Consider the following 23,077-nt stretch of genomic DNA (forward strand, 5'->3'; position numbering starts at 1 on the left):
TATGAACGGGCGACGTAAGCCCTTGTACTATAAAAAAAAAACACAATGCATACCCTCGCACTATTTTGTCCACCATAAACGCCAACCCATGCAGTCTCTATGCAAATTGAACAATTACCACCCCTTGTACGTCTGTCTGAATGCCTTGTGCTCGGCACTCCTAACCTTCTTCTTCTCCTTCTTCTTCTCCGTCTTCTTCCTCTTGTCCCTGCCGTACTTCTCAGGCTGTGCGATAGCCTCGATCTTGCGCTTGCTGGACCTCTGCTGTCTCCTCGTGCGCACCTCTTCTCTGATGGCGAGCAGGGTTTGGGTATATTCGGCGGTGCCGAATTTCTTCTGCAGCGAGTCCATCAGGATCTGCGCCCTTGTCTTCAAGCCATCAAGCTTAGTCTTGAAGAGTTCGTCCGTGGAGAATGGCACGGGGATGTTGGGATCCGTAAGGTTCTGCAGAGGGTAGAGAATAGTCTTGAACGAGGGTTTGAGGTTCTCTTGCGGCACACGACGGCAGATGGTCTCTAGCACCTCCATAGCGACGACCTTGGGGGTAATGGCGGTTGACTTGGGGCGAACGTCCTTGCGCAGGAGTGACGAAAGCTTCCAGAAGAGGTATTGAAGGTCCTTGCGGTGCTCTTCGATTCTGTCTTCCTCCGCCGCCTGTTCGTCTCTGTCTCCCAAAGTCTCCGCTTCCGGCACATTCTGCAACTTGACTGGCAGGCGAGGGCCAAGGAAGACCAGGATCTGAGTGATCTCCGCAGCAAGGGCGTCGTCGATCTCGGGTGTCCTCAAGGCGTACATGGTCAACCTGACGAGCTCCTCAATGTCTTCGCATTCGAGGTCAAGACCGTGGGATCCCTTAAGGGTCTCACCGGCCTTGGCGGCCTTGCCGGCATAGTCTGCAAGGAAGGAACTGAGCACCTTGGCAGTGCTTAACTTGACCGAGTTCTCAGGATGAGTGAAACATCCACGAACATCGCTCCACAACTCTCGAGATTCTGCTGAGAGTAGTCTGGCGGGGTACTTTTCCGTCAGGATTTGAACGTCGTGGAGGGCTGTGTTGACAAGATCCTCGTCGGCGACACGGATATCACCAGTTCCGAAGATCTCACCGATCCTGCTGAGCACCAGCTCCAGCTCCTTCTTGTGCTTCGAGGATGGCTCCTTGGCTTCGAAGAAGAAGCCAAAGGCCTGGAGTGCCAATTTCGTAACAGCAGGGTTGTCTTCCTGCTCGATCCAAGAGCGCAGCAAGGTCAGGAAGTTCTGAACCCTCTCCTTATCAGCCTTGCGGAACATCTCCTTGACCAGCTCGCCGGCGGCGAGGCAGCACTTCTCGCTGTCATCGTTGGCCAGTACCATGACCAGGGGCAGGAAACAAGTAGAGATGGCTTCTTGAACAAAGTCATCGGCAGATTTCATTAGCAGAAGGTGGACCACCTCCATAACGGACAGACGACCACCCTCACGCTCGTATGTCAGGTTGGCGACGATGAAGTTGAGTTGCTTCACCCAGCGAGCCTTCCTCTGCGGGTAGTCCTTGAGGAACTGGAAGAAGGCTCCTCTGGCCAGGTCTCTGGTGTCCTTGTCATCGTTGGTGATCATAACGGTGCCGACATAGTCGAGCGTGTCATAGACCACTGCGGTCTCAATCTTGCGCTCAAGAACAGAACGCAAGAAGTTGAACGTAACATGGCGGTACAGTGGCTCGGTAAGATCATCCTTGAGCTTGCCGAGGAGCATATCGATCGCTGCATCCTTGACAGCAATGTCCTTGCGCTCGCGGAGGATAACAGAAAGCAGCTTCAATGCAGCCTGCGAAAGCTCTGTTGTAGTCGAAGTTGACATTGAGATGCTCTTCGTTGCCTCCTTAGCCGCAACCTTGTAGAGATCGACATCTTCGTCGTTGCTGAAGGGGACCTTGACCAGGACAGAAAGCAGTTTGAAGGCTGCGATCTTGACGTCGTCCTCGCCACCAACGATCGCGTCACCCAGTATGGGAACAAAACCGGCAATATTCGCCGCGTTGCGCAAGCTGTCGTGCTTCTTCCAAACAGATCGCAGAATATCAAAGGCAAACTTGACAAGCTTAAAAGTATATTTGCCCGCGGTGCCGTGGTTGTCCTTCTTAACACCTTTCTGGTAGAGGTACTTCTTTAGGCGATAATCGATCTTTGGCGCTTGCTCTGGTTTTTGACTCTTGTAGACTTCTTGGATGACTTCATAACAGAAAACCAGCGTGTCGCGGCTTTCCGCGGCAGGGTTCTGCAACAGACCGGCAGTGATTCTTGCCAATAGCGCATCAATCTTGCGAACCAGCTTGAGATCAACCTTTTGTAGAAGAAGGGACCGCAGAGGATGTACGAGGGTGACAAGATGGTTGATGGAAGCGGATTTAGCGATAAGCTCCATAGAATCTTGACTCTTGCTGGCCTTGACCTCCTTCATCTGGCTGATGTACCCCTCGGCGTCCTTCTCTTGACCAGTGGCACCAAAGATGTCGTCGATGATAACCGCTACGATGGACCAGAGAGTGTAGTCGAGATCGCCCTGCTGGAACTCAGGAATAACTCTGAGAAGCATGGAGTGAAGGGTGTAGGAGAGAACGTGAAGCTGGTAACCTCGCTTGAGAGCTCCACGCAGTTCCTTGATAATGAAACCAAAATACGTAGGGCCAAGCACAGAGGCAATCTGCACCAGGGTATCTCTAGCCATCTCGCGGGCTTCCCAGGTTTTGCTTCGCAGGATGTGACAGATGTCGGTAAGAACACCGGCAAGTTTTTGGCCCATCTCTTCGGTGGGGAGGATCTTCAAGAGCTTGACAATGATAACACCAACCGGGACGCGGTAGCTGACCTCGGACTCATCCTTTTCATGCAGGTGCTTGATCAGTGTGGGGAGGAAAAGGTTGTTGACATCACTACCGAGCTTCTCTTGCGCAGGGACTGTGAGTGCCAATCTCTTGGTGGAAGGCGTAGTCTCGGGATCGTCCAGATGCATGGGTTCTGCTGCCTTTTGTTCTACAGAGACAACGAGGGCATCGCTAAACTTGCCAAGAAGTCTGTTCACCTGCTTCTGAAGGTCGGGCTTTGACTCAACGTAGCTGATGTACCTCTGGAGAATGACACGGTAGTGCTTCCAATCAAGGGAAAGAGCCAGGTTACCGATTGTTGCTGTCGCTTGTGCACCCAGGCCGTGATCATCGCTGCCATCGGTACGGCCGAAGATGAAGTGCTCCAGAAGCGGGATGAAGAACTGACTGAGGTTCTGGCTACCGATTTCCGCACTTTCGTTGGCAGCCTCAAGGAATCGAATAGCCTCCAGTTGTCGCGATGTGGCGGGACTAAGGATGTTGAAGAAAAAGGGCAGCTCAGTGGTCTCCTCATCAATGTCTCCGCTAAGAAGACCTTTCATGTCTGCAACGGGCTCCCACGTGGGCATCTGTGACAGCAAGTATCCAAATACTCTGAGATACTCTCGTCTCACAGTAGCAGACTCCTCGCGAGCACCGGAGTAGATTGACGGCAACAAGATGGTCTTCATCTGGGCGTCGAAAGCGATCTTCGATGCTTCATCTTGGCAGGATGCCACCTCGCTGATAAACTTTCGGATACCGTCTGCCGAATTTGACGCAAGAATGCCAAATTCTTCATCCGAGCGGATGAAAAATATCAAGTTGTGCAGGAGCGGAAGCCATTGCCTAACAGTGAGCGGCGACTCCCGTTTAGTGATCTGGGTGAAGGCCTTGAGTCTCTTGTCGTAGTCTGGCTCATCGATGCGGTTAGGCACAAAGGCGTTCAAAGCGCTACACAGGTCAGCAACTTCCTGGAGAGTGTCATCCTTGGCAGCTAGAGCGGAAAGCACGCGAGCCAAGGACTGTCTGTTCTCCCTGTCCTTGAAGTAGCTGAAGAGAGAAGACAGAGTCTCGTAGATAGCAATGTCTGCAGTCTTCTCTTCCGCTTCAGCAGATCCAAGGATGGTGATGAAGCGCTCCAGAATAAGGAGAATCTTGCCCTTTGCTCTGGGGTTGACTCTTCTCGGCGGTTGATTGAGAAGCCAAGTCGAAATCTTTAGCGTTTCTTGGACATTCTCGGATGTTTCGACCAAAGGAGAAAGCTCAACGATGGTCTCGATGGAAGCCTCGAGCAGATCATTGCCCATGGTCTGCGTCTCGAGCGTAGTGGTAATGGTCTTCAACATTAGCTCCATGTTCGCATCAATGAGCTCAGTGCGGATGAGCTCGTTAAACTCAGACTCTTGAGCGGGTGCCTGGGCCAGCTTGATGAGGTTGCGGACGATGCTCAGGGCGAAAACCTTGACATTGTCCTTTGCCTTTGGCACGGACACACATTCAATGACCTTGGGCAAGATTTGATCATTGATAGAGATGAACAGCGCGGCCTTGGGAAGCTGAGACCATGTCCAAAGAAGCTGCAAGATGCTGGAAACTGACTGGGCAGTCTCAATCGGCAGCTTTTCGGTTCTGGGAGTGATGACCTCGTTGACAATCGGCTCGGAATATGGTGACCAGTTGAAGTCCTGGGCATTTCGAAAGAGGGAGATAAGACACTTCAAGCCCGTGGTTCTAATGGCCTTGAAAAGAGATTCCTGGGAAGCTTCGTTGGTTTCTTCGGCCTCTTCGTCTAATTCAGCCGCAGTTTCCCTTAACTGACGGCATGCATAGATCAGGCAATAGAGAACAGGATGCAGAAGTCTCTCGACGTAAGGTCCAACATGAGCGCCGAGCTCGTTGATCAAAGGCAGCATCATGTTCATGAAACCAACCTGCTTGCGAGGAGGGAGGATTTCGCGGTCGAAGAGATTGGCACGGAATCCGTACTCATCAATGACACGAGCCCCTTTCAAGCCGCCAATCGCGATATCCAAAAAGCTTCCCATATCTTCCACGCTTAAGTTTCTCAAGACAGTCAGACGAGTAGCTTGTAAGCCATGCCGACCGCTTGCAACACCCTTCTTGGAAATGGTTCGTCCGTACAAGAGTCTGAGTAGAACGGGCATCAGCTCCGCCCGATGCTCGGGCTGAATAGCCTCGTCGCTTTGCAAGAACACAGTCACTTCGTTCTTGAATCTAGCTTCGTCGAGGAGATACTCCAAGTTTTCTTGATAGGGGCGAACACCCTCCTGCTTCCAAGCGAGAATGGCCTTCAATGCAAGCTTTTGCACCTCGATGTCACCGTTCTCCATCAGATGGAGAAGAGCTCGGTATACTCTTTCGTGCTGGTACAGCACCTTCGGGTTAATAAACAGAGCAAAGACACCAACAAGTGCCTTGCGGTCCTGAAGTGACCAGTCTTCTCCCTTGGGTTGATCCTCTTCGTCATCCTGGCTATCGGACGCGTCATCCTCGTCGATGGCCCAAGGCAGGAAAAAGGGCACTAGCTTGCGAGACCTCTTCTCCGCGAAATGTGGCATCGCGGTAAAGACCTTCAGTGCTTGGGCGCGAGCGTTGGTTGTGCTGGCCTCGACCGTTTGCTGCTGCTCATCGAACGACTGGAGCATTAGGTCGGTAGCATTGTCCACCACCTGCTCTATCTTGTTTGCCATGTTCCAGAGTTTCCGCAAATGCAGGCAGTCAAAGTCGGTTATACCCTCCCGACCCTGAAGAGACGGCTGGCTATTAGGGCCAGACCATCGAGGCGATGGAGTCTCCAACCAGTTGAAGGCAATAGCAGAAATAGTCTCTTCGCCATTCTTAGATTCTCCAACCAACTTCAAGGCAGTAATTGTGTCGTCCCATAGCGGTGAAAGTTTGACCGTCAACATGCCAAACATAAAGGATGGAATGGCCTTAGCAAGCCATGAGTTCTCGCCCAGCAAGGAATAGTTTTGCCCGAGCTTGCGGAGATGCATCGCAACATTTCTCAAGCTTGAAAGCTCCATCGGGGTCTGTTCAATGTCCAGCATCAGAGTAAGACAGCTGTGCTCATCCGGGGTAGACTCTAGTTGCTGAAGAATCTTCAAAGACGCAAGGCGAAGCTCATGAGATGGGGCTGAAAGGTTCTCAATAAGTGCCTCGACAACCGGGTCTTCGTCTCCTGAGCCCTCGCTGCTATCGCTGCTGTGGCGGTCAGCAGACGAAGGCTGGGTCTTGGTCATCTCAGTGTATTCAAGATAAGCCTGAAGGAAGCCAACTGAACGACTAAATCGCGGCAAGGCAGCTCGGAGAAGAGGGTTCAGGGCAGAGTCTACAGGGCCTGCTGCCTTGCTCATACGCAGATAAGCATGGAAGCCCTGGCTGATGCTGAAATGCACCTCATCGGACGCTAGCGTGGAGGACGGCTTGAGTGCAAGTCTCAGCTTCCTGAGCAGAAGCTCTGCAATTTTAGCGTTGGCTGACGGGTGGACTGTGGTAGAGTAGAGAAGATCAAGAAGAGCCGAGTATTTCGGCAAGCATCTGTCTCGCCATGTCTGAGGATCCTTGTCGTACGCTCCGCGTTCGGGAAAAGGCGACGCTTCGAGGCGTTCAAACTTTGACACGATCTGGTCCTGCCAGCTACGTGGGAGGTTGCAGGTTTCCTTGCCTCCAGGGGATGGGAGGCTGCCTGACTTGACCATACGTGGCAGGAGTACACACAGCATATCCTCGTTTCGACCGTCAGACCAATGGCTAACGATAAATCTGGTCACTGTCAGCACTGGCAGGTTTCGGTAGAAGACGCAGCGGCCTACCTTTGAAAGTATGTTTGAAACAGACTTTGAAATCGCTGGGCATTAAGGTCAGAGAAGTAGGCGCAGAATGGAATATACCATCTCATAAGCCGATCCTTCTGAAGAGCAGCCATAAAGTCCTTGATGCAGGGGATTAAGGCGTCGATTGGCGCTTGATGCCATACGATGGCGGCATTGACAATAATATGCTGCCAGACAAGACTCATTTTATCTTCTGTCACTTCCGGGGAGTTTTGTGCCATTACGTCCAGCATTGCGGTCAGGCTCTCAACAAGAACAGGCCAGTTGCTGATTCGGGAGCCGCTTCGAACACCTGCGGCTGTACCGAGAATCCTGACCAACGGTACAAACTTCCATGTTTTGCTGGACTTCGCCTCGCTCAACGCTGTTTGGATATGATCTTGGATCGCGTCGAGAACCGGCGCAAGGTCCTTATCGTTAGAGTGGTGGATTATGCTAGTCAACACGCCACAAACAAGGTCGGTCCAGGTTGCAGTTGGCGTGAGGTCTGCCTCCGTCTCGGGAATCGCCCTCATGAGCGATGTGAAGATGGCTGGTCCGGTTGAATGGATCGTTTGTCCTGGGCCCTTGATCGCCTCGGCGAACATGGTCATGAGACCATCTTGGTATAGTTGAAACTGGCGATCTCCAACCGTACTGCGAAGGTCGTCTCTGGCGTGTTTGACGATTGCGACGAGTGAATTCTCTCGGTTCGCTGGGGCCGCTGCCTTCTTAATAAGGAAACTTAACGCCTCGGCGGCAAATCGGGCAATGTGAGGAGGATGCCGCGCCTTTCCTAGCAGTGGTATCATCACATCATACGTCGGTCGCAGATCTGGCACCAAAAGTCTGGAAAGGTATTTGAAAAGGAACGCCAGAGCGGCGAATGTCCATTCAATGACATCCGCGCCCTGTGGCTTGGCAGCAATGGCGATAATGAGATCCAGAGACTTGGAATAGTATTTTTCAAACCTTGTACCGATGTCATGCGCAAATGCTGTGAGTAGGTCCAACAAGGGCTCCAACGACTCGTGTTCCTGTTTCGCAATTGAGGTCTCTAGCAATTCGAAGATCTTCTCTTCGAAATGCAGAATCTGAGGCAGACTCTCGCTCAACGGCAAGACCTCTCTCTTGAAATTGATGAAACCCTTGGCGATGTTGAGTTCTCCCCATTTTTGCAGGCCATTTCGGAAGTATGATGTCGTGGCTTCGAGGTCTTCGGCTTCGAGATCGTGTCGTCGGACTTTTCGTAGGGGATCGAGCGAGTGCAGTTTAGAAACCTTAGTCGCAAAGGACTCCCATCGGTGATTCTTTTGATGAGGAGTCGAGTACTTGCCCTTTCGGGTCTTTGTGATACGTCCAGATGAAGTGGAAGGCATTTTGGGCGAGCTTACAGGCAGAATGCGCAGAAACCCGTCGTGATCGCCTCCCAGCTTCACTGCTTGATCGCGACAAAAAGTTCCCCGCCAACTCTTTGAGCTGCCCAAAAAATTTGGACTTTTTTCTGTCGGCTGAAGCTCGGCCCATTGCGATAAGAAGATAAGTCTATCAAAAGTGGGCCGTGACCAATCAAATAGCTGATAGATAAAGATCCACATTACTTCATTGCGCATCCTCCAGTCGCATCTTTCCCAGCTTGAGCTTCCATCAACAACCACCTTGTAACCTCTACGAATCGAATCAGCAAGGCGCAATGGCTGCACCAAAGGTGTAAGTCTTTCTATGGATTAATGATAACTCCCGTTAAATCATGAATACTAATGCGGTACAGGATTGTGCTGGGAAGCCTCAATGGAGGCCTAGAGTCTGCCTTTTCAAAGGTCGCGACTCTTCACGCGAAAAACGCCTTTAGCTTTGCGATCGTGACCGGCAACCTCTTTGGCGCAGAGGATGATTCCTCGGCAGAGGCTTTGATAAACGGCGAGGTCAAGGTGCCCTTGCCTACTTACTTTACCGTCGGTAACAAGCCACTTCCTCCGCAGATTATCGCAAAGATCGAGGCCGACGAGGAGATCTGCGAGAACCTTCATTTTCTTGGCAAACGCAGCATTACCAAGACGTCGGAGGGCGTCAGGATCGTCGCGCTTGGGGGCCAACTCGACACAAGCATCGTTGGGGGGCAGTCAAAAGAACAGCACCTTCCGTTCCATACTGCAGACGACGCAAAGTCGCTAAAGGGAGCGAACAAGACCGATATCTTGCTGACGACGGTCTGGCCTGCCGGTGTTTGGACAAATTCCAAGGTTGCCCTTTCCCCTGAGAACCAAGCCACCATCGCAAGTACAGAGGAAGTTGCCGAGTTATGTGCAACCCTCAAGCCCCGCTACCATCTCTCTTCGTCTCCTGCCGAGTTCTTCTACGAGCGCGAGCCGTTTATCCATCCCTCCGAGGAAGGCTCCGATAACCTCGCGATTACCCGCTTCATTTCAATGGCCCCTTATGGCAACGCATCCAAGGCTAAGGCTCTGTACGCGTTCACTCTGCAGCTCCACGACGCCTTAGTCGAGCGCCCTGCAGGTGCGACTTTTACTCCGTTCAACTCTAGAAAGCCCAAGAGGCGTGTGCAAGATGAGGGCTCTTACAGCCGGTTCGGGAACGGAGATGACAATAGCCGCCAAAACCGCCGTGGGAATAAGCGCCGTCGACAGTCGCCTCCTCCTGGCCCGGACCGCTGCTTCTTCTGCCTCTCAAACCCCAACCTGGACACCCACATGGTCTGCACCGTCGGCGACGACAGCTATCTTGCTACTGCCAAGGGCCCTCTCGCCACCTCGGAGACCTTTAAAGCCCAGGGTCTCAACTTCCCTGGGCATGTCATCATTACTCCCCACGCACACACGCCGACCATCTATCACTCTGGTGTTGAAAGCTACTTGCCCGAGGATGCAGAGCGAACCCACAAGGAAATGACTCGTTTTCGCGAGAGCCTCCAGGCAATGGTATCTGCCAAATCGAGCCACAAGCTGGGCGCCATCACCTGGGAGATTAGTCGCCAACGCAATATTCATGCCCATTGGCAATTCCATCCGATCCCTGCCGATACGATCTACAAGAACATTGTTGAGGCTGGTTTCAAAGTCGAGGCCGAGAACCTCAAATACCCCGAATTCGAAAGCCGTGAGCTGTCCTACGAGGAGCAGGGCACCATTGGCGACTACTTCCGGGTTTGGATCTGGGCAGACAATGGCGAGGACAGGATTAAGGGCACCAGTCTCGTCATGAAGCTGGATCCCAACATGCGCTTCGACCTGCAGTATCCACGTAAGGTGGTTGCGAAGCTTCTCCAGCTTGAGAACCGTTTCGTCTGGCAGGACTGCGTCCAGGCGCGAGATGAGGAGGTCAAGGACGTGGAAGCCTTCCGCGATGCGTTCAAAGAGTGGGATTTCACGCTCCAGGGATAGGGGGGCATTTGAGACAATATTCGCGCGAAGGTGATTTCTTGCAACTCTGGATATTAGGGAGCATCAGTTGCATTTTTCTGACTTACTGCATGGCACTGGGCATGGGCGGCGTTTGGAATACCCAAGTTATCTGCAATCTGCATGCTATACGACGGGATGGGCCGACAACAGGATTGCACCTGAAATTTCTCGGTTCCCTCCCACATGTCAACGGGCATGGGCACATCGTCAGATGTACGCGCAGATAGACATCAAAAGTACGTTTTCGTAAAAGTTCCGGAGCACAAGCCTGTCTTGTCGTAAACTCTTGTGACAGTCTCGCGGAGGGGAATGTCGACGTCGATCAAGAACCACCTAAACTCACTCACGGTTTAAGACCGTCGCAATTGTCAGACAAAAAAAAGTCATCCCATAACCTGGCAACCGCCTAGGGCGGAGCAGGCCGGGCAGTGTATTCCGCGATACCCGGCAACGTCACGGTCGTAAGAAACGGAGGGGGCGCCATCTGGCCTCAATGAGCATACCGGCCAAGGCATGAGCTCCATCGCATGTCTCGCCCTCAATGACATTTCAGGTCTCTCGCAGTCGGACAAGAAACCGCCCCTTACCTCACTTTGTCAAGCCCTTTTTTTTTCCCTCTCTCTCTCTAGCTTTTGGTTTGCATCTGTCTCGTGCCTCAGGGACCCCTACTCGGCGTCATTGGACCCCTAATATCCCCTCTCTTAGCATTCCTCCAACCGCATCCGCAACTCACATCCGCCTCATCCGCGCAATGTTGGCAGCTGAGACCTTCATATCTGAGTTACACTCTAGATCTTGCCTTCTCAAGCCTCTCTGCACAAACGCTATGTTCAAACGGACCAAAACTTTATTTTAGTCCACGGCATAAGGACTTGTGTGGCATAACGCATTTGCACACATAAAAAAAATCATAAATCGCCTCTCCCTTGCGTTCAAAAAAAAAAAAAAAACCACCCCAGTCAAAACCCCACACGCCTCAAAAGAAACGACAACTCTCAACTGAGACCAGACTAGAGGGGATTATGGCATGTGCTCCCTTTGTTCCAGACTCGTAGAGGGGGCGCGTGGCGTAAATGCTGCTACCATTTTGACAACGACAGAAACGAGGGAAAAAAAAAAAGATGGACGTCTTTGCTTTTCTTTCCTAGTCTACTTCGGCACGTCTTTCCCAATTCGTGTTTGATGGGATAAGTGAAACGTTAGACGCGCTTGTAATACTCGCTCGAGTCTAGTCGGGGAGACTCCATCTCTTTCAACATGCTGTGTTGGATATATTGAGAGAGTCAAGGGGGATGGAGATATAAGTGCGCAGGTATAGAGTTACACCAGGATAGGTATTGCAACAGTCGTAGTGGGTAATCGTGTAGTAATGGTAAATGATACACCGTGGGAGAGGAGATGTCTTCCTGCAGACGATCTACAATGCAGGGAATCTAATCAGGGAACACTCGAATAACAAGGATTTGATGGAAAACCTCAAGACCGTGGCGGAACTTGGGGTAACCCGAGTCAAGAACGATCCCCTCACGAGGATATCATGACCGAGGGTCACCTAACAACAACAAAGGCTTTCATCCGAAAATAGTGTTCAGAACCGGATGAACCGTGGTTCTGTTTCCCCCCACGTTTAACAAAAGTCACGCACCAACAGCACAGCACGTGGCACCCACCGTTCAACCTCCGAAAAGAAAGGATCGGAGGGGGAGGGGGAATAATACAATTTTCCTCAACCGAATAAAGAAATCGTCCCACGAGGGAAGGCGCGCCACTTGGCTGAATAACAAACCGGGGGGGGGGGGGGGGGGGGGAGACTGGAGACCGGAGACCGGAGACCGTAGGGGGACAACAATAAAACCGTACTTCTCTTTGATGGAAGGGGATCAGACTCGTATCGAATGTGACCGTGGCTGCCTCGGCTCCGATCCCCTCCAAAACTCCACCGGGACCTATCGTCATCGGCGTTGAGAGAGTTGACGCGATGAGCCAAGAGAACAGACGGGGCGACGAGAAAACCCACAGCCACCATGCGCTAGAACGTTCGGTAGAACGAGTTGGTCCCGGATGACCGTTGGAGACAGACCGTGAGAAGAAGCGGATAAAAGAAAAAAAAAAAAAACAAGAAAGAAAAAAAACATCTGTGGGTTGGCATTTTATTCCAAAATAACAAGAAGCCGGTGTTTTCGGAAAAGGCTGGTGAGATCCTAGTGCGGACGATTTAGCCCCGAAGAAGAGGGAGGGCTTGGAGTCTGTGTGTCGTTTAGAGGCACCGTCGAACGGGCCGGGAAGGAAAAAAGGAAGTCATGGATCCCCCAGGTTTACACGTAGTAAAAGAGCTCAAACACAACAAGCGCCCATGACGTGAGTCGTGATACCTCTAGCACCCGCAGGGAACAAGGATCAGACGATCTATACGAACCTAGAATACACGCTCTTGTTTGCCCGTGGGGATGTTTCAAAACGTGGTCGGCCAAAGAATACAAACGTGCTACGGGGTCGAAGCCAAGACCTCATCCGGGCTGCACAGACATCTCGAACCTCACCGACTACGAAGGAGGCTCGGACAAACGCGGTTTTGCGCGCGCGCGCGCGTGTGTAGCTTGAGCCGCCTAGCACGTGTCCCCTCATTGTATGTGCGTGTTTGTTTTGTGTGTATTTTCAGTCAATTGAGTATGAGCTAGCCCAGAATGATCCTACCATGGATCATGTGTTTTGGCAATTTCTTTTCGATGCCAGTACTGTACAGAGAAAGCATGGATTCACCCACGCTGTAATCGCACGACGCAGCTTCTAAGCTTGCAGTGCTCCCCCCAGATATTTTGCCAATATTACAAGGCTTTCCGAGCAACTGCTTTTCCACCACCATAGCTTTTCCACTTTTTGCTGTGCTGTTCTGTGCCAGCTACTCCTACAATATACACAGGAGGTGGAAATCCTCCAACAAGCCCCGGTCCTTTTTTGGTGGTCCGTGTGGCGTTGTTTTGAAAAATAAAAATGTAAAGGGAATTGGTGAGTCGAGGTCTGTGAGTGTTGTGGTGTCATCCGATGACAAGGATGTCGGGTATCCGGCGTTTGGATAGAAAGTTTTGGTATCAGGTGAAGTGGTCAAGTGACCGGACAAAGGAAATCTTCAGAAAACAAGAATAAGAGTCCAACCGAGGATGGCCTGGTATACTCCCGGATATAGTTGGGAGACAGACAGAAACGGCCCGAGATGACATAATGAAATGCTCCCAAGACCGAAAGCTGCGGAGACACACGACCGTTGCGAGAAGGGTGCACAGTGTAGTGTGTGCCGAGACCAAACCATCGGTGGACGCCATCCGACCATGTAGTGTCGAATGGCACAAGAAACTCTGACAAAGGAAAAAACAAGGACAATGCTGTAAATGCCGAAAGGAGCCACCGCGAGATGCCAGATCCAAGATGGACTCCGAACAACCATAATGTGGCGGTGTGGTGACAATATGCAAATGCGTCTAATGCCGGTTGTTGTGCTGTATGTTCAGGTGTTGTAGAACAAAGCTCATAACGAGTTCTATTAGCATGATAGTAAATTCATCGCGGCCGTGAGCGTTAAGCTGCTTTTGGGGTCCGGAATCGTAAGGTGGAATGTAGGCAGTCGAATCGAATAGGGTAACATGTGCAGAGAAGAGGCGCGTAAAATCGACAATCAGGCTGCTGTGGTTCGCCCTATTAAAGGTTGCAGAGAAGTAGTCGACGAGACTATACGTGTGTGGTGAGTGGTATAGCGGCAGGCAACTTCAGGATCTCTTGGGAGACCCCCATTCCTCCGAACGAGGAAGTTGCTCCCTCCAGTGTGCAGCAGACAGTGGGGAGAGTTGTTTGTGCAAATAAAATAAATGCTAGTACGAAGCCATGCGTCTTGCATGGCAGCGTTCACCGAGGATTGGAGAGTTGCCAATCATCGTAGTGGGATCTTGTCGGAAGCTGATGCTGGGCCTGAGGCCGTTGGGTCTTGGGGGCGCAGTGGGTGATTGGTCCACGCAGGACTCGCGCTCGCCAAAAGCAAACGTTTGAGCTCTGCCGAAGCCCTTGCGAGGGTTCTTGAGGCGGCCCAGTTCCCGTTCACAGGTGCGTTGGTGGGCTTCATCAGACATTTCCACGTAGTTTTGGGGATAGCACCGGCAGCGGTGCTCGGCAAAGAAGCCGCTGTATCCTCCTTCTAGAATATACACGTCAGGGTAGGTAAGGTGGGGGTAGTGCTCGGCATTGGCGGTTCTGTCCTCAGAGCGGACGTGGCGAGCCATCATCGGGGCGCGATGAGCCGAGTACTCGCAGTGAAAGATGAGAAGGGTTCGTCCTTGCATGGGATGTTGGAATAGTTGGGAGGCAAGAAGATCCTTGCTGTTGTAGTTGACAGCTCCATCGATGTGGCCGCCCTCATACTCATACTCGAATCGGCAGTCAATGACCATCTTCTGGTCAAACTTCTCGCTGTACTTTCCGTCCAAGACATCAACCATGGTCTGCTTCGTAATCCTTGGGATGGTATCGGTAGGGTCATCAGCCAGGAAATGCGGGAGGATGGGCTCCTGGATCTCATCGGCATCCATGCTGTGGCGGGACTCGGGGGTCGTGGGAGACGAGTCACCGCCCTCCGATTTGGCCTTCACATCACCGGGGTGCTCAAACATGCTCAGAGAGCGGCGAAACTGCTTGCGGGGACGCATGAATGGGTTTGAAGGTCGGCGGCCGTGCTGGCTGCCAAAGGGACTGCTGCGGTTGCCAGAGAGGCTGGAGAACTGGGGGCGAGGACGAATAGCACCAGGGACGGCGGGAGTAGGGCTGTTGGCGGTGTGAGGTCGTCGTTCCTGAGGTGGCGATGTGGTCTCAAAGCATTCTCCCAGGGACAGAGCACTGCTCATATGTGTCAATCGATTCTCACCAAATCGGAAAGTGGGGAGTTGGTTGTCTGTGTTGGATCGACCGGGAACGCCGCTAGTGGAATAGCCTTTCATTCGAGTCAAGGACGGACGGCGCAGACCGGGCTTTCTTCGTCTACCCCTGAGTTAGACGCGACCCCTTGAGCTAGGAGGAATGTGGCAATCAAACTTACTCAGCTCCCAGTGGCTTGGGTGGCTCCAACGATGCCTGCCGAGGAATGGGGGCTGGCGAGTCTAACATCATTTCGTCGTCTTCTCCAGTAGGAGTCGATCCTGGCGTCGGTGACGTTATCTCAATCTGGGTCATGAACGGCAGCTTGTGGGGAAGCGGCGAGACGTCCATCATCTCATTGAGAGGAGCAGGCGAAGAATCGGGCAACGGAGGCGTAGTCAAGATGTAATCTAAATTGATGCATCAGTGTCGCCGTCCTCAAAATACAGGTTGCCAAGACCAATGCTAACCGCGAGACTCAGCGTCACCCATCATGTTGGACGTGAACAGAGCACGACGAGGAGTCGGGAACTTGGGACTGTAGAGAATCAAGTCAGCCAATCGGACCATAGAGCATGGACCGTGTTAAGAGGTTCTCAATTCCCACCTTGCTTCAGTATCCAGACGAAAGTTCTGTGAGAGGTCGGCAGCCAAGCTAGCAGCAGGAGAAGATCCGCTGACGTTGAAGTAGTCATTGGACCGATGAAGCTGTTCGCGTAGGCTGGCACCCCCGGTGTAATGTGGGCGAGGGCGGAAGAGATCCTTGTTTCCAAAAGAAGGAACAGCCATAGGGCGGTGCATAGCCGCCAAAGGTGAGGTCTCCATAACTGCGGGCGTTGGGATGTTCGATCTCGTAACCGTGGCCAGCGACTACGGTAGCGAGAGTATTAATGCGGACGGGTTATGATTCTGGTGTTGGTCGTAATTTTCTTTTCCCACGGTAGAGAGTGCTTGCGTCAAAGACGATACTCAATATGTCGTGACGGGTGGTGTAAAATGAGAGCTGATCGTCAAGTAGGCCGCGAGTAAACGAATGCTGCGACTTTTCCTAATGATTCTTTCCTTCTGATTCCTTGCCGCTCAATTGGGGGAAAAACGACGTCAATGAGGGGGGGTTGGTCGAGTATCACGAGAACTGTGAGACCGATATCGAGTCGATGGGGGACTGAGTTTGCTTGGCGAGATGTGGGATCGCAGTGGGGTGGTTCGGGCAGTGCGATCACTGTATCGGGAGTTGTGAGGAGGGGCCTGTGATTATTGGATCGTTGCAAGCAACATCGGAGGCCGAGACGAAATGATTGCGAGTGAATTAGGCTCGTCCTTCCTTCTAATCTGCGTTTTTCTTTCTGATCTGCTTCACCAAGACTATCTCTCTCGTCGTCGAAGTCGTCGTCTCTGGCGGAGGGCGAAGAGAGGCGAGGTAAGCCGTTCCACGGTACCCTTCGTAGGTAGAAGGGTAGGTGAATTGGTCGAGACGGGAGCGATGCCGCTTATGTTGCATGGAAGGTCTGAGGCGAGCAGGATAAAAAGACGATCGGTCCTTCCGGAGCTGCAGCAGGAGCAGGCGCAATGCGGGTGCGGTGCAGTGCGGTGCGGGCGGTGCGGTGCAACAGTGCAGAGTCGGTGTTCGTTTGTTGCGGTTCGGAGTGCTACTACCTCTCTCTACCTTTAGTCTCGCTCGAGCTACGCTTCGGTGGCCGAGCAGAGGGGAAAGGGAAGAAACTGGAGGAGATCCGAGAGTACAACACTGGGGGGAAAAAAAAGCCGACGGAGAAGAGCAGAGCGCAGCTAAGCCTTGCAGCTAGAGTCGATTTACTCTCGCTCTCTTTTTTTTTTTCTTTTTCTTTTTTACTGGATCTTTCTTCCCCGTGCCCGATGGGAAAGTCACACTAAAAAAACGAAGGTGTGGTGGTGGACTTGCCAACACACAAAAATAAGAGCAGGTACTGGGATTTGAGATTGGTATTGATTGATTGGTATGGTGGAGGAGGTACTGGCGTCGATGGTGGTTTTTCTTGCGGTACAATATGGCTGGACCTTGGAGAGAGATATGGATGGACCTGGACCTGGAATCTTGGACCAAACACGAGAAAGGACAACAACCGTAATATCCTTCAAGAAAAAACCTACCGTACCTTCGGACCGTTGGGTGGTTTGGTCGGGGATGAGGGGGTAAGAGAGAAAGAGAGGGAGGGAAGTGGTTGGAAGGAAGAGGAGACTAGAGGTTTTTGAATGATGGTGAGCGACGACTGGGACGGGAAGCAGAAACATGGAGGACCAGGTTAGATGGTAACCACATCAGACGTAGTAGCAGTAGACAGTGCCTGCTTGGTACATGGTGTCCCAGGTGGTGGCATACAAGAAGGGACGAGGAGGGTGTGTGGATGGGAACAATGAACCAGGTCCAGGAAGGGAACGTCGATGGGGTGGATTCAGACTTGCTGGGACGGGGATGTCACTGTCAATTGTCTCTAGTGCCTGGCTGGGATGCGTGGACGAGGACAACTGCTAGGTGATGGACTAGTAGCTAAGGTAATAGTACGTACGACAAAAGTACGGGTGGAGGAAGGATAAAGCATAGCACACATAGCACAAGGCGGAAAGAGACAATTCAATTCAGACACATAGGGAGGTAGAGACCTGGAACCCACAGCCAAAATGTAAATGGCGGCACATCAACCAGATCCCATTGCTCCTCAACCGTGTCGTTAGCACCAGAACAGGGAAGCGCCAAACGGGGGGGCGTGAGGCGTCCAAGGAAACACACACGCCTCTGATTGACTCTGTCTTGAATTGTCCAGCCCAGAAACTACGTATAGTACGGAGACCTTACGTAGTAGTGTGTTAACTGCGGATAAGGTAGCCCCCAAGTGGGTGGGCGCTTCAAGGGGGAGAAAGATACATGCAAAATGTACCGGCTGTACGGGTGCATGTGGGTGTGGGATACGGGGACGGGCCTCTCTCTGTGTTCTGTCTCTCATATCTCTCTCACTCTCTTACACAAACCGTCGTCGCCTGGTCCTAGGATCTTCTTACGTCGAGTCGGCGACTGCGAAGGAGGGGGGGAAAGAGGGGACGTTGTCCAGGAGATTTGGTTGCTGCTGCAGCTACGGAGTCCTTCTTGCGGTCCTTGCAGGGCTGCTGCAGGCTCTGGGTGGTCGAGAGCGACAAGGAGGTTGATGCAGGATGGAGGAGCCCTGGCCATATTACCCATGAGCTGCCCTGTCTACGGGTGGTTGCCAAGTATGGCTGCTTCCTGCTTGCCCTTCTTGGGTCTGACGCTGTGCAAAGATACGGGACGGCGACAATATGCACCAAGCACCTGCAGATGCAAATGCAAGTGCAAGTGCGAGTGCAAGTGCGAGTGTAACCAGGGATGCACCTGCGCATAAGGTAGGTCTGGCCTTAGCGCGGTCCATGTTTCTTGCATGCCTTCCTTGGATAGGTCTTCGATACGTACCAAACAACTCTGGGTCAAGGAAGGGAAAGTACGACAGCCCTGTATTTGTGTGCTGTTCTGCACTAAAGCATGTATGTTTCTCTTTTTGCACAGGGCCTACCTGGCCTGCATCCGACCTTATTCCTGCCTGTCCCTTCTAAACCAGCTGGCTGGTAGAACGCCTGGCAGCATCTCGACATGTATTTGTTCTACTGTTGTTTGCTATTGTTTCCACAGCTTCTTTTTCCTTCTCTTGTTCTTCCTCGTAAGGTGCAATAATAATTATGATAATAATAACAACAATAATAACAAAACAACAACAGGATGGACGGTGCTTCCTTCTACATATTTACACACACACACGCACACAGATGTATTCTATGGCAGGTCCAAACGTGCAATGAGCACGTGTTGCAAAAGTACGTACCTTTTACCTTATCTTGCCTCAGCTGCATCTCCGAGAAATGCTGTGCTGTGCAGCAACTGGAGCAAAAATCGTGCCAATCGCACAAATCTCAAGTCGTCCCCCGCCAATGCGCTGCGTGTGCATCGCCCTCGGATCCGATTCCCTATGCAAAGCACAGCACAAGACAGGCACAAGGCACAAGGAACATGGCGAGTAATCGCCCCTAAAGCAGGAACTTTTTTTTTTTCCCCTTCCTTCCTGGTCAGTCACCACCACACACCCACTGTATTGCCGACATGAACCACATCCACATGTGCCCTGCCCTGCCCTGCCCTCTGGATCCGTCCGTGTCTTACGACACCGATGCTGTAATTGGGCCGCTGATGGCCCCTGGGATACGTCCCTCAGGTACCATCGCTGGAGTTACAGGGGCGGACGTTGACACCTATTCCCCCCTTGGAAAAACTTTCCCTTCCCCTTACAGGCGGTTGCCGCAACGATTTTGAATTACAGCGGCTTTTTACTCCTCCATTTCCCACCCCCGCCGGCCGGTGTAGGCAGATTGGTGTAGCGCTGATGCTACCGGATGAGGCGTCAGGGGACATCATCCCTCTAAAGATTTCTCAAAAAGACACACCCTGATGGAGGGGAATAGAACATTCGTCAAAGTATCCGTAGTATGTCCCACCAAAGACTTCACTATTACTCCAGTCCACTAGTTAGAGACCCAGCGTGCACGTCCTGCGCCGTATCCCGTCACTTGCGTCCCGTTCGTTCGTTCCGGTTGGTTTCGAATCCATAGTGAGTGAAGAAAAAAATCTCCTTGGTCCATCGACCCTCATGTCACCCACCCGACCGGTCATGTTCCTGTCTGGCGTTAGATGGGGATGTACGGAGACGGAGTACTTGGGGGCTGATTCCGCAGTGGTCTGTGAGCCCATGGTCTGTGGTCGGTGGTCGCTAGAGCGCCGAACGGTCGCTGTGGCAGCTCGCCCCCTACAGTTCTACAGTGTCGAATGATGCACCGAAGAAGCGGGCGGGGAGTGGAGCGGTGCCGAACTTCTGTCCGTACCCGGACCTCAATGCGGCCCAGAATGCCTGTACTATGTAAACTTTTTTGATTTTATTGTTTTATCGGCCCCCGCCATTGCTCTGTTGCTCAGTGGGAAAAGACGGGTTGCTCAGTGTAAGGGGTTTCGTTGTCTAGAGCTAGGGACGAGGAAGTTACTGGGGGAGGCGTGTGATGCTCCTCCTTCTGCAGGGAGAACGGACGTAAAATTTTAAAGAGAAGAAAAAGGAAAGAGAAAAAAAAAACCATAGTGTACGTAGCGGGGACAGGTACCCAGCAGCTCTTGCTGAATGCGTATTCGATATCCGTTGCCGCACATTTGCATTGTGCCTATGGATATTTCTTTCATATCAGATGCAAATCAGGAACCATGCTTTGTGTGCTTTGTGCTATGCACCCTTGGTTTTTTTGATCAGCAGCTTCACATTTCTGAATCAGACAAAGAATCTACCTCTGCCGCACCTGCGTATCGGGTTGGCTTCAATTTTTATGGATATTGCATCGACTTTGTTCACCGTCATACCCTCCTTCTACCTATCTCTTCTCTCTCGTATGCCGGGTCCAGCCAGCAGTTTTGAAGTTGGGCTTACTGGTGCGACATACGGATACCAGGCCCAAGAGGGCATCTCCATACCTCAAAAAGACGACGACCGAACAACCCGTACTGCGGCACTTGGATGGAGACATGCAAGGAACGACATGAGTCGGTAACATGCATCTATCACAAGCCATCTAGTGCATCGCCCGCCCGACCCTTTTTTTTTTTTCCCCTTACGCCTCTGATTATTCCTCCTGCCCGCAACGGCTCTCTCGCTCACTTGGGCTGCCCCTCCCCCAGGTCACACGGTTGACCGGCTAGCACCAGGGTCTTGTCTCTGTCGCCAACGATGGAATATGAACGCCATCGCGGTGGTGGCTGATGGGATGGCGCTAGGCAATCCGAGAAGCTAAGCGCCGTCCATATCCGATCAGAGTCAAGTCAGACGCCAGTTGAGGCCCACAGCCGGAGGAAACATAGTAGAGGTCAACTGGTCGTCAGTTCAAATGCCTTCCATCGACACTAGCGACGTAGCCTTGGTAAAACCGGGCCTAGCTGAGAAACTTACATCATTTCTCGGCGCTGTCCAACATCCGCCTCACCTTTCCCATCTGGCCTTAGATAGCTATCACGCTGCGATCAGCCGAGTGCCTACGACGTTTTCCCCCTCCGAACGGCGCCTGGAAATGAGCGGTGAGTTGGCGTATCGCCCTACAAGCTTACCCCCTGTCATTGCTCTGTCAGGACTTGACTTACACTCGCAGGCGGCGACATTAGCACCTACTACACAAACACACAGCTGCTGTCTTGTCTCTTGTCTGTCAATGTCTGCCAGCTCATCTTGCTACTGACTCCTTGCTTAGCCAACCCGCTCGTCAGCCTACCACAGGCCAGAATGCCCTGGACCAGACTATTGCGCCGCACGCCGCCTTGCCTATTTGGTCACCCGCCCTCTGCACCTTAATCGTGCCGTTTCCACCTTTATTCCTCAGGACCCCTGACCAGAACCACCCTATTCATCAACTTCGTCTTCAACACAGGGTTGGCAAGGCTACCTCAAGGCGCAGAAACGGAAACGCCTGGTTGCTTCGGACAGGGTTCCCAGTCCATGATCTCCCTAATCTTGCCTGTCTCGTCATCCCTTCAGCTCGGCGCCAGCGGGGGTTTAGACCATATGGTACACCAAGCTCCCCTTCTCAGTCTTGCAGGCCCTTTCACGCTACAGCGCCTCCGTAGGTATCCGTGACTCCTCGGGATACGGTACACGCCCAGTGCACGACTGCGAACGGACGACAACTCAAGGGGCAGCAGTGAGAAAGAAAAAAATAAAGATATGTGAGACTTCAGGGCCCAGGCTGCAAGCCCGGTGCATTCCTCGGTTGCCGGGACGTCGTCTGCGAGGAGGGTCTTGAGACACGTCTGGCACAAAATGGCGTGTTGGCTATCAAGAGTCATGTTGGGCTTGCTTACCAAACCCACTGCGGTTGTTCATTGCATATCTCGCTGGCACCAGCATGTCACCAATGGGATAACAAAGTACAATTGTTCAATCTGTTTTGGACATGAGTGCTTAGCTACAACGCTTTTTGTCCTTAATGCGCGTTGTGCATTCCAAGCCTTGCAGACTCAGGAACCAACTTCATTCCTCAAATGACCTCGACGCGGCCTCGCCATGGCCTTACTTGGCCTTACTTGGCCGTACTCGGCCATGGTCGCAGAGATCTCAATAATATTATGACGTATAGAGGTGCTGGTCGTCTTTAGCCCGGCGGAGTAGTTTCCGTTGTTAGCACTTTGACGCACTTGAGGTTTTTGTAACCACTCCGGCCTACCGCCGGGAGAGCCCGAGCCTCTAAAAACCGGTTCTGCCGAATTATTCGGCCCAAGTCGACGTTGCCAATCTTGCTTGAACAGTGCACGGCGCAGGTATCATAAATTTGCATAGCTGAGCATGGCACATACTATGTAGAGCTGCAGGATATTCACCATGTGCTTCCAAGACCCTCCGCATCCCCCACAAATGCAAACGGGCATCTCCATTAATGGAACAGCAACGAACAACGAAAGGTTCCGAACCACCGCAAAAGAAAATTCGGAAGGAGAGAGCCCAAAAAAAAAAAAAAAAGGCGATGACCCAGTAACCCCCCATCGTCATCTTCTCCCCACAGCAACCAACGGGGCCAGCCCTGGGCTGAAGACGTGGGATTTGCTGGGATGCGTTGGACTGCAACTGGGGGGGGGGGTCGACTGGGGTATATCGGCAGCCTGCAGGGCTTCATCTCCATTTCCGTCATTGCGACTGGCCAGAGCTATTGACCAGTCTTCCTCAGGCGCTCAGCCAAGACCCATGTCAATCCCTCGCTTCCCCCGCTCATCGGATGAGCCTACAATGGCGGTTGTCTATTACTTGAGAAGTGCCTGCTGGGCTGGGAATCGCTTGCCCTGTCGACACCACCTCGGGTTGCTTATCGCTTCATCGTCCCATACAATCTACACTGAGCGCAGCCCCGAATAAACAACCCGCACCTGCCAGAGCCTATCGCAGGCCTGATATCACGTACAATTGGCTATTTTGTGCTTACTGCTGACGGCAGAATCCAGGGTTTGGTAGAGGCTGAGACGAACC

At 52.3% G+C, this 23,077-nt stretch overlaps 4 protein-coding genes across 4 annotated transcripts; 1 reads left to right on the top strand and 3 right to left on the bottom strand.

Annotated features, from left to right (window-relative positions):
* Positions 1–114: 114 nt before the first annotated feature.
* CTRU02_205264 (U3 small nucleolar RNA-associated protein 20) lies at positions 115–8,060 on the bottom strand (the record flags this gene model as incomplete). Its single annotated transcript, XM_036722562.1, has 2 exons — positions 115–6,631; positions 6,682–8,060. 2 exons carry the CDS (start codon positions 8,058–8,060, stop codon positions 115–117), a joined length of 7,896 nt encoding a protein of 2,631 aa, XP_036585460.1.
* Positions 8,061–8,374: 314 nt separating this feature from the next.
* CTRU02_205266 (cwfJ domain-containing protein) lies at positions 8,375–10,082 on the top strand (the record flags this gene model as incomplete). The annotated part of the gene is made up of 2 exons (XM_036722564.1): positions 8,375–8,391; positions 8,453–10,082. The coding sequence occupies 2 exons, from the start codon at positions 8,375–8,377 to the stop codon at positions 10,080–10,082; spliced, it is 1,647 nt and encodes a 548-aa protein (XP_036585461.1).
* Positions 10,083–13,966: 3,884 nt separating this feature from the next.
* Positions 13,967–15,824, bottom strand: CTRU02_205267 (cell cycle control protein tyrosine phosphatase; the record flags this gene model as incomplete). Its single annotated transcript, XM_036722565.1, has 4 exons — positions 13,967–15,122; positions 15,181–15,409; positions 15,470–15,537; positions 15,607–15,824. The coding sequence occupies 4 exons, from the start codon at positions 15,822–15,824 to the stop codon at positions 13,967–13,969; spliced, it is 1,671 nt and encodes a 556-aa protein (XP_036585462.1).
* Positions 15,825–20,124: 4,300 nt separating this feature from the next.
* Positions 20,125–20,262, bottom strand: CTRU02_205268 (uncharacterized protein; the record flags this gene model as incomplete). The annotated part of the gene is made up of 1 exon (XM_036722566.1): positions 20,125–20,262. One exon carries the CDS (start codon positions 20,260–20,262, stop codon positions 20,125–20,127), a length of 138 nt encoding a protein of 45 aa, XP_036585463.1.
* Positions 20,263–23,077: the final 2,815 nt, after the last annotated feature.

The sequence above is a fragment of the Colletotrichum truncatum genome (assembly GCF_014235925.2).
Source record: "Colletotrichum truncatum strain CMES1059 chromosome Unknown Contig_0003, whole genome shotgun sequence".
Taxonomy (NCBI): domain Eukaryota; kingdom Fungi; phylum Ascomycota; class Sordariomycetes; order Glomerellales; family Glomerellaceae; genus Colletotrichum; species Colletotrichum truncatum.